The sequence below is a fragment of the Trachymyrmex cornetzi genome, unplaced genomic scaffold (genome assembly GCF_001594075.2).
Source record: "Trachymyrmex cornetzi isolate Tcor2-1 unplaced genomic scaffold, Tcor1.1 scaffold474, whole genome shotgun sequence".
Classification (NCBI taxonomy): domain Eukaryota; kingdom Metazoa; phylum Arthropoda; class Insecta; order Hymenoptera; family Formicidae; genus Trachymyrmex; species Trachymyrmex cornetzi.
In genome coordinates, this window is record NW_017299552.1 from 347,440 (window position 1) to 357,710 (window position 10,271).

The 10,271-nt window shown below is 38.8% G+C and overlaps 1 protein-coding gene across 1 annotated transcript; it reads left to right on the forward strand.

The window, feature by feature from the left end:
• The first annotated feature begins 4,033 nt into the window (after window positions 1–4,033).
• Window positions 4,034–9,401, forward strand: LOC108765191 (uncharacterized). Its single transcript, XM_018513781.1, has 3 exons — window positions 4,034–7,253; window positions 7,324–7,877; window positions 8,022–9,401. Exons 1-3 carry the CDS (start codon window positions 4,034–4,036, stop codon window positions 9,399–9,401), a joined length of 5,154 nt encoding a protein of 1,717 aa, XP_018369283.1.
• The last annotated feature ends 870 nt before the right edge of the window (window positions 9,402–10,271 follow it).

Consider the following 10,271-nt stretch of genomic DNA (forward strand, 5'->3'; position numbering starts at 1 on the left):
AGATATAAAAAATGATATTAGTGAAATTGAATTGTTTATATACAGAGTAACGCTTAAGTATTCTGAAAAATTTTAAGGGTTGATTCCTCATACTAATTCAAGGCGACAACTCTATATGACTATATATCCGAAACGGCTTACAAAGGAAAGCTCAGAAGTGGCCTTCACTGATTTCAATAAAACTTCACAGGGTTATAGAGTATATTTTCCTAAATATAATCATACCCTTATTTGAAGGCAGATGGTCAATCGTTTCCGAGATATTTTAATATTAAATTTAGTAATATTTATTTATTAGAGTTTATACTCTAATATCTGTAGTATAGTGATGGAATATTTGATAGATAGAAGGACTCTTCCTATGAAAGTAAAATAACATTAATAAAGGGCAAAGTAAGAGTCAACAATCAAATAAAAATAAAAATAAATTCAAATAAAACGTCTAGTTTCAAATATGAAACATATAATTAGTTAGAAACATGAAACGTCAGGTACCATCGATATAAATGTATATAAACCAAGAAATTATAATATTACAAGTTTCGGCTGCCAGATTGAGCCCTCTTCAGACAATTTACGCAAAGGTCGATGTACAGATGAGTTGTCGAAAATACACGCATAATATAATTATATGTTTTATATTTGAAATTAGACGTTTTATTTGAATTTATTTTTATTTTTATTTGATTGTTGACTCTTACTTTGCCCTTTATCATTGTTATTTTATAGTGATGGAAACTCTTCAAAGCTTCATTGACAATTCGCTCTATTCACTTATTTTATATACATTTTCATATTTCTAACAACATTTCATATCAAGTAAACAGTAATAATATTTTATACCAAACAATAATATATGAATTTATTGTGAAGAAGTTTATATTATGTTGAATATATTACATTAAAATTATCAAAGTTAATAAAAGACGGTTGACCATCTGTCGCCAAATAAGGATATAATAATAGGCAGTATTTCGCGCCATGACATTTCGCTTGTATTAGAGTCGAGACACTACCGTATCTCCAGATTCAGAGGAACATATTCTATATAATCTTGCCAAGTTTCACTGAAATCGATGCGGGGCACTTCTGAGCTTTCCTTTATTCAATTCAGAGATACAGGATTTTGATACTACTTTGACATTCTTAAGGATAGTTTGCACCTATTTAAATGTTCTATAAGCTAGATAAAACTACTTTGATGATATGGTTGTAATCAAACCTATTTTACTATCCTAACTCCTATTGCAAATCAACCTATTTTAACACTAAAAGCAAAACTGAAAAAGGAAATTTGCGACATCATTACAGTCAAAGTAGGAGTAAATTGTGTCATAATTGAACCTATATTGATATTTTAGCTTCTACTATATCATAGAATTAAAGGTTTAATCAAGGGTCAAAATTTTGACTCGGGTTAATTATTTTTTATTCAACTAAGATAAGCGGATATCTTTGAAACTGACCATTTCGGATATTATATAGTCCCATATCTTACCTTGAATTATAATATCTTTATCATGAATTAGGGCCATCACTTACGAAATAACATAAGCTGCATAAACATAGCATAACAATGAACTAATATCTTATGTAAGTCAACATGGCGTCTTTATGTTGGATGCTAATTGATCTAAGGACTTTATGCTATACTTAGTCAGCTTATATCATTTTGTGTGATGACCCTAATATGAGAAATTATATCTCTTAAAATCTTTTGAAGTATATTTTTCGCAATAAGTTCTTTACCGAATTAATTTAGGGGGAGATTTATTTCATATATAGGAATGTCCGAATGTTTCGGCTACTCATCATATTTATATTATATTTATATTAGCGTCTCAGATCGATTGTGGTTAATGTCCGAATGTTTCGGGGCACAGTCACATCTGAGATAATTAAATTTAAATTAAGAGTTTATATTGTATTCATAACATCTAACTTTGACTGATCATGGCGCTCTCTACCACATATACGTTGCACATTTACACGGTCGGATCTTATCTCTTATCTTTTAAAGTACTTAAGGATAATTCTCTCCACATACTAGGTATCGTTCGTACACTCCTTTTAGAATAAAGAAAAGTGACTTTTTTGAAAAATAATCATAAAAAAAATTTCGATAAATAAATCGAGCACGTTCTATTAAATAGTCATGTTTTCAACTTCCGACCGAAATGATGTATTAAGACAAAATACTTAATTTTTTAAATGTAACGTAGTACTTTATACTGTACAGATTCGGATTATATTTAAAAAAATAAAACACTTTTTTCTTAAACTATTTTTCAGAAAATATAGTTAATGCTTATTTTTTCCGTCACAAAAAAGTGCATTTTTCATTTACTTTCAAGATGATTTCAAAATCAATGGAAGTATTTTTCAGAAAAAAATGTTTAAGAAGGATAAATATTTCTTTTTTTTACAATCCAAAATTACAATAAAAACGTTACATTAAAAAAATTTAACATCCGAGCTGGATATCCTATCCAAATCAAAAATTGAAAATATTATACCATTTGATGGAGAGTATTTGATATATATTCATTATTATTTTTGGGATTCTTTATAAAAACCACTTTCCTTTATTTTGAAAGAGATATATTCAGACACATTTTGTATATTAAAAAATAATAAAATACAACATTATACAACACACACACGCACACGCACACGTACGCGACACGCTCACGCACACGCGCGCGCACACACACACACACACACACACACACACACCACATACACACACGCACGCACGCACACACATACACAAAACACACTAGATTAACAAGAAAAAAAATAGGATTTTTTTAATCGGCCTTTCAGCTCAACAACTTTCATTTCATGTCACAAAAGTACCCCTAAATTTTTATCAAAAAATTTTTAGATTTAAAGGTCGTTAGTAAACGATTTTTAAATAAAAGTTTCGATTTTCCTTAATACATGTTTGATTTGATGTAAAAATGGCTTAATCTGGATTTTTAATGTGGTACTGTATGTTTTATTGGTCGCTGAACATGATGTAATAATTCTACGATGTACGCCTTAAGAAATACAGTCCGAGTAATGTAAAAAAATTACCAAATTTTATGTTCAAGATTGGTTTTAGCAAGCTTCCAAGCGTTCAAATAGGTCGTTACTCCCTTCAAATTGTAGGTCTGTTCATCCAGAACAAGATGCAGTTTGAATTTTTCCGGTTCTCCTACAGGTCCTTAAAAGTTGCATTTTACTGGATTATAAAACGTTTTTAAGGATAAAAAAATTTTTTTTTCAAGTTTTATAGTATATCGCTTTGTGACTTTGACATCCTCAAATCAAATGCCTCGATTTAATAATAAAAAACTCTTTATTAGAAAATAAAATAAGTATAAAAAAATTTTATTTAATTAATTGAAATAAACTACATATATTCAATAAGAACAAAAATAGAAATAGAATTTCAATAGAATCAGAATTGGTGATCCAAGTAATTCATAACATATTATTGAAAATTTTGATAATACAGATAAAATTCCGGAGGACACTGTTCACGCATATTATTAGTAGTGCGATCCTGCGGTCGATCCGATGCGCGCTAACTTACCGACTCTCGAGCAGCGTAATTTCGAGGATACAGGATCGACGAGGGCGTCGTTGATATAGACAGAACAAAATGGCGAGAAGACACGTTGCGTTGTGAAGACCTTTGTAATTAGTATAGAATAAAGTTTTAAGTTCTGAAATCAGATATCAATTCATCCATCCTACATAAAATTGGTCCTTCGAGCCGGATCTGGCAAGGGATCCGTGATACTGAGTTCGGAAAAGAACTCTGGCAAGCAAGGCGCGGGAAACTCGCGTCCGACATTCAGTGTGTACGCAGGGTGTGCGTTATCGCCGAGAGCCTGGGCGTCGGGGAGGTATCGAGGAATCAAGGATAGCCGACGACAGATTCATCGAGGGCTGCAACAATTCACGCAGTGGGGCGAGACGACATCAGTGCGATCGAGACAAGCAAGGTTAAGTTGCGATAAATCAGCACATATCATTCACAATGAGCATCGAGGAGTTTCGTAGTCGTAGAGGCTATATCAAGGGGAAGCTCACACGCATAAGGAGCTATGTCGACGAAGTAGCGAACAAAAGAATCGTTCCTACGCGCGAGGATCTGTCGGTGCGTCTCGAGAAGCTAGACGCAGCTGACAAGGAATTTCAATGTGTCGCAGAGAAAATAATCGAGGTGAGTCAAGAGCACGTATTATCAATTGATGATGTAGCAGAACAAGAAAAGTTTGAAGGTCGATACTACGAAATCAAGGCCACGCTAATCAGATGGATCGAACAGCTTCAAACACAGACAACAAGCAACGATAGCAGAAATCCAAGCACGCTAGAACGAGTAATTGAGCAGCAGGCAGAGATGTTACGTCAATTCGCTGTACTACGAACGGACGGTCAATCTTCGACAACGAATATCAAGTCTCGTGTGAAGTTACCGGTCATAAAATTGCCAACTTTCGACGGCAAGGTCGAAGAGTGGAAACATTTCTCTGATTCGTTCAAGACATTGATTCACGACAGTGAATTGTCAAGGGTACAAAAGCATCAATATTTAGTGAGTGCGCTCTCAGGAAGTGCGGCAAAGGCAATCGAAGCGATCGAGATCTCCGAACAGAATTACGAGGTCGCATGGAACCTCTTGAGAGACCGTTTCGACAACGACAAGACGTTACACAGACGTCATATTCAATGCCTCTTCGAGATGCCACGAGTGGACAAAGAATCAGCTACCGCAATTCAGAATTTGATCGACCACACTCAGAAGCATCTGAGGATCCTGAAGGGTTTACAATTACCCACCGACGCGTGGGACGAGCTAATCTTATTCATGATGGAAGACAAACTCGACAAGGTGACACGACGTCACTGGGAGGAATCCATCGAGGCCAAGGACAAGACATCGGTCGACATGATGATGAGCTTTCTTCAACGAAGGTGTCAACTACTCGAGAGGATGACGACGACCAATGTTCATGTCAAGGAATCCAGCTCTCAGCTCAAGGCGAAATCGGTTACCACCAATGAAACCTCATCAAGGAAAAGCAGTCAAGGCAGCAAGCCAGTCACACTCGTAGCAACCGCCCATATCAGTGGGAAGTGCTACGTGTGCAATGGATCTCATCTCATCTACTCTTGTGAGAAATTTCTGAAGATGAGTGTGGACGAACGGATGGCTGAAGTCAAGCGTTTAAAACTCTGCACCAATTGTTTGAAAAACGATCACTTCGTCAAATCATGCCGAGCGAGCTCTTGCAGGGAGTGTTCAGGGCGACATAACACATTATGTCACAAGCAGGCCGGTGGACAACCTCTCACCTCAAGCAAGGACATCTCAACCAGTGAGGCCAGCCAGCCGAGTACCGTAGGGGAAGATCCAGCAGTTCACCACGTTTCAAAATCGAAACCCGCTAAGTATACTTTGTTGTCGACGGCAATTGTAAACACAACGCATGCGAACGGTTCAATCCAACAACTGCGAGTACTGTTAGATAGTGCAAGCGAGGCTAATTTCATCACAAGGTCAGCATGCAACAGATTGGGATCAATCTCATTCGAATTTAATGAATCAATTTCCGAGTTGAATGACATGTCATGTAAAATCAGTCAATTTAGTCATATTACAATTAATTCCCGCGTGTCAACTTGTCAGATAACTGCTCAATGTCTCGTTATACCGAAGATAACAAAGGATCTGCCTGGAGTGATGATCGATGTCAAATCACTTGCAATTCCCAGTACAATTAAGTTAGCCGATCCACAATTTTCCAATCCAGGCCAGATTGACATGTTGTTGGGCGGAGAATTCTTCCTACAATTACTTGATCAAGGAAAGATTGACCTGGGGACGAATTTGCCAAGCCTGCAGAATACTAAATTCGGGTGGATCATTTCAGGTCCAATTCCACTGAATGTAAATACAAGTCGATTGATGAGTCTGCCGACTATCACTGCCCTGACTTGTCTTTATGATCAAGGAGAAAACGTGAACGATCAATTAACAAGGTTCTGGGAGATTGACGAGTGTAAGGACAGCAGTCACTCACATCTGTCCAACGAGGAACGACAGTGCGAGAATTTGTTTCAAGCAACCACGTCACGTGATCAGAACGGCAGATTCATCGTTCGACTTCCTTTTCGCGAGAACAAGGCTCTATTGGGAGAATCACGAACGATTGCCGAGAAACGTCTAATTCATCTCGAGCGTAAATTGAAGGCCAACGAGCGATTTCGCGAATCCTATGTCGCGTTCATGAGCGAATACATTAAATTGGGACATATGTCTGCCGTGTCATCAAATTGCGAACAAACTCATTTCAATATCTATCTGCCGCATCACGGTGTGGTTCAAGAATCTCAGGGTGATTCAAAATTGCGAGTCGTTCTTGACGCGTCCGCAAAAACTAGTTCAGGCGTGTCATTAAATGAAACTCTGATGATAGGCGCGACGTTACAGGACGATCTGTTTGACATTGTTTTAAGATTTCGACTAAGCTCAATTGTCTTAACTGCCGATATTCAAAAAATGTACCGACAGATCGAGGTAGACGAGAAAGATCGAGACTTTCAAAGAATTCTATGGCGCTTCTCGCCTGACGATCCCATTCAAGAATATCAATTAAATACGGTTACGTACGGAGAGTCATGCGCTCCATTCTTAGCAATTCGATGCGTTAGACAATTAGCAATTGAGGAATCTAAGCATTACGAACAAGCTTCTCACGTTTTACTTCGAGACCTGTACGTTGATGACATTCTGACGGGAGTCAACAGTCTATCAGACGCAAAACTATTAATCGAGCAACTTCAAGATTTACTTAGCAAGGGACAATTTCGTTTGCACAAATGGAAGTTCAGTCGCGCAGAGCTGGCTTCTTTCGTCGAGAAATCAGGTGACTCAGTGGAGGTCCGCGTACCTGTAGCCGAAAATAAATCCGTGAAAACTCTGGGGCTTGAATGGGATCCGACAAGCGACACGTTTCAATTCAATACGCAAGCGAACGTTCAAGTCAAGACGAAAAGAGAATTGCTATCAGCAATTTCCAAATTGTTCGATCCACTCGGGATAATAAGTCCAATTGTGGTGCGTGCAAAAATGCTCATGCAGGAGACATGGCAAGCAGATCTTGGATGGGACGACGAACTCCCAGACAGGATTCGAAACGCATGGGACAATTATACATATACAAGATTTAAGAGATTCGAACACCATACGGGTTCCGAGGCACGCCATGGGTCCTCTACCTCATACCATTGTCAATTTACACGCGTTTTGCGATGCGTCAGAAAGGGCGTACGGCGCGTGCGTTTATATTCAAACCGTGAACGATGCGAACGAATTCCATTCAATGCTGCTATGTGCCAAATCGCGAGTGGCACCTGTCAAGAAAATTACGATTCCGAAATTAGAACTTTGCGGGGCAACATTATTAGTTAACATAGTAGACTCAGTACGAAATGCGCTACTGATCGAGTTCAATTCTGTCCGCGCATGGACTGACTCAACAATAGTTCTTGCATGGATATCGGGGGATGTAAGTCGACAAAAAACCTTCGTAGCCAATCGCGTCACTCGAATACCTTCGAGCTTGTCCTCTTCCCATTGGCGTCATGTGCGAGGGGAGAAAAATCCCGCGGACCTCGTGTCGCGAGGAACAAAGCTCGGGGATTTGAAGGACAATTCACTCTGGTGGTCGGGCCCTTCATGGTTGTCTGATTTCGCCGAGTATACAACGGTTGACGATGCAAATACGGGTCTATCCGAACGGGAGTTGAATATGATCCAAGCTGAATTGAAACCTGAGCGGCAAGTCTTCGTCGCTGCCACGAGGGAATCAACGGTACTCGAGTCAATCATCAATCGTTACTCTAAGTTGACTAGGATTGAACGAGTCATTGCCTTTTGTCTACGTTTCATTTCAAACGCCAAATTGAATCGTTCCAAGCGAGTCCTTTCAGAATTGTCTGTCCACGAGATCTTCTAGGCTAATCAGCTTATCGTCAAACACATTCAGCGAACGTACTTCGCTAGAGAAATTGCTGATTTGAGGTCTCAAGGTCAAGTTCATCAGAAGAATCGACTGCTATGCCTACTGCCATTCCTAGATCAAACAGGATTACTCAGGGTGGGCGGCAGACTCGAAAATTCATCACTTGATTACAATGGGAAGCATCCCATTCTTCTTCCAGGAACCGATCGTTTCTCTAAACTTTTGATCGAGAGAGAACATCATCGTCTAACACACGCCGGTCCTCAGGCATTATTGTATTCAATTCGCCAGCAATACTGGCCACTTAGAGGACGGAATCTCACCCGTCAAGTAGTTCACGAGTGCGTGCGATGCTTTCGCAGTAAACCAGAGCACGCGACGCAAATCATAGGACAATTGCCGCCAGATCGAGTCAAACCGCAACGGACATTTTTCGTTTCCGGCGTCGATTTCGCCGGGCCTATCACCACTCTGGTGAGCAAGGGTCGAGGAAGGAAGACCAATAAGTCATACATCGCCTTGTTCATTTGTTTTTCAACAAAGGCCATTCATCTTGAGGTTGTTAGCGATCTGTCAGCCGCGTCTTTCATCGCTGCAATGCGTCGGTTTGTTGGACGACGAGGCTGTCCTCAAAAATTGTTTTGCGATAACGCAACCAATTTCCATGGTGCCAAGACCGAATTGAGAAAGATTTACGAAGCACTCCAAGGAGAATATCGCGATTCAATAGTTGAATTTTGCAATTTAAGGCAGATCACGTGGAGCTTCATTCCACCGTCCTCCCCGCACATGGGAGGCCTGTGGGAAGCTGGTGTGCGATCATGTAAATTTCATTTGAAAAGAGTCATCGGACTCAACCTACTTACTTTCGAGAAGCTCAATACAGCGTTGATCCAAGTCGAAGCGTGTTTAAACTCGCGACCGCTATGCAGTTTACCAGCAACCCCACTAGATTTGCAACCATTAACGCCTGGGCATTTCTTGATAGGCGAGCCAATCACAATCCTGCCTGATGTCGATGTGACAGATGTAGCTATGAACAGACTAAGCAGATGGCAACTCGTTCAACGCATCACGCAAGACTTCTGGAGACGATGGCAGCGTGAATACCTTACGTCACTGCAAGCAAGCACAAAATGGACTCGCAATCGGCCAACCCTGGCCATCGGAGATATTGTCATTGTATGCGAGTCCAATTCTCCTCCTCTACAATGGAAGTTGGGCAAGGTCGTGGATCTTCACCCTGGGAAGGACGATCGAATTCGTGTCGTGACCGTCAAAACCGCTTCTGGTACGATTAAACGACCCGTGGTAAAGCTTTGTAGACTTCCATCCTCCGATGCGAATCAAATTAATCAAATTAATCAAGATTAATTGGTGGGCGGCATGTTCACGCATATTATTAGTAGTGCGATCCTGCGGTCAATCCGATGCGCGCTAACTTACCGACTCTCGAGCAACGTAATTTCGAGGATACAGGATCGACGAGGGCGTCGTTGATATAGACAGAACAAAATGGCGAGAAGACACGTTGCGTTGTGAAGACCTTTGTAATTAGTATAGAATAAAGTTTTAAGTTCTGAAATCAGAATCAATTCATCCATCCTACAGACACATTAACATATTAAATCTTGCAAATTTTCGTATTAAACCTTGCGAATTGTTCCAATATTCGCTCTGTTCTGTTTTGAACACGATAAGAGACTTTTGTCTTTATTTGATATATATTTATATGTAGTTTATTTCAATTAATTAATATTCAATCATATTTTTTTGTATTAGGTACTCATTTCATTTTCTAATAGAGTTTTTTATTATCAAATTAAAGCATTTTATTTGAGAATGTCAAAATCACAAAACGATATACTTTAGAACATATAAAAAAATTTTTTCTTCCCTTAAAAATGCTTTATAATCCAGTTAAATGAAACTTGAGAGAAAAAGGGCTACGAGCCTAAGAGTTAGAGTACGTTAGAAATATAAATTTAAAAAAACACAGTATAAATATGTCATTTAGTCAGAATATAAAACTTTAATGTGCCGGCAATAAACAATATAACATAAACAACAAACGTTTCGATCCCTGTTGAGTGTTGGATCATTATTAATGTTAAATATACAAAAATAAAACGGTAAAAATATTACAAAGTTAAAATTTTAAAAAATTACAATTCGCTCTCAATCGCAAGTAAAGATATAATAAAACTCACAGTAGTTAATATAATAAAATTCGCTCAGAATAAG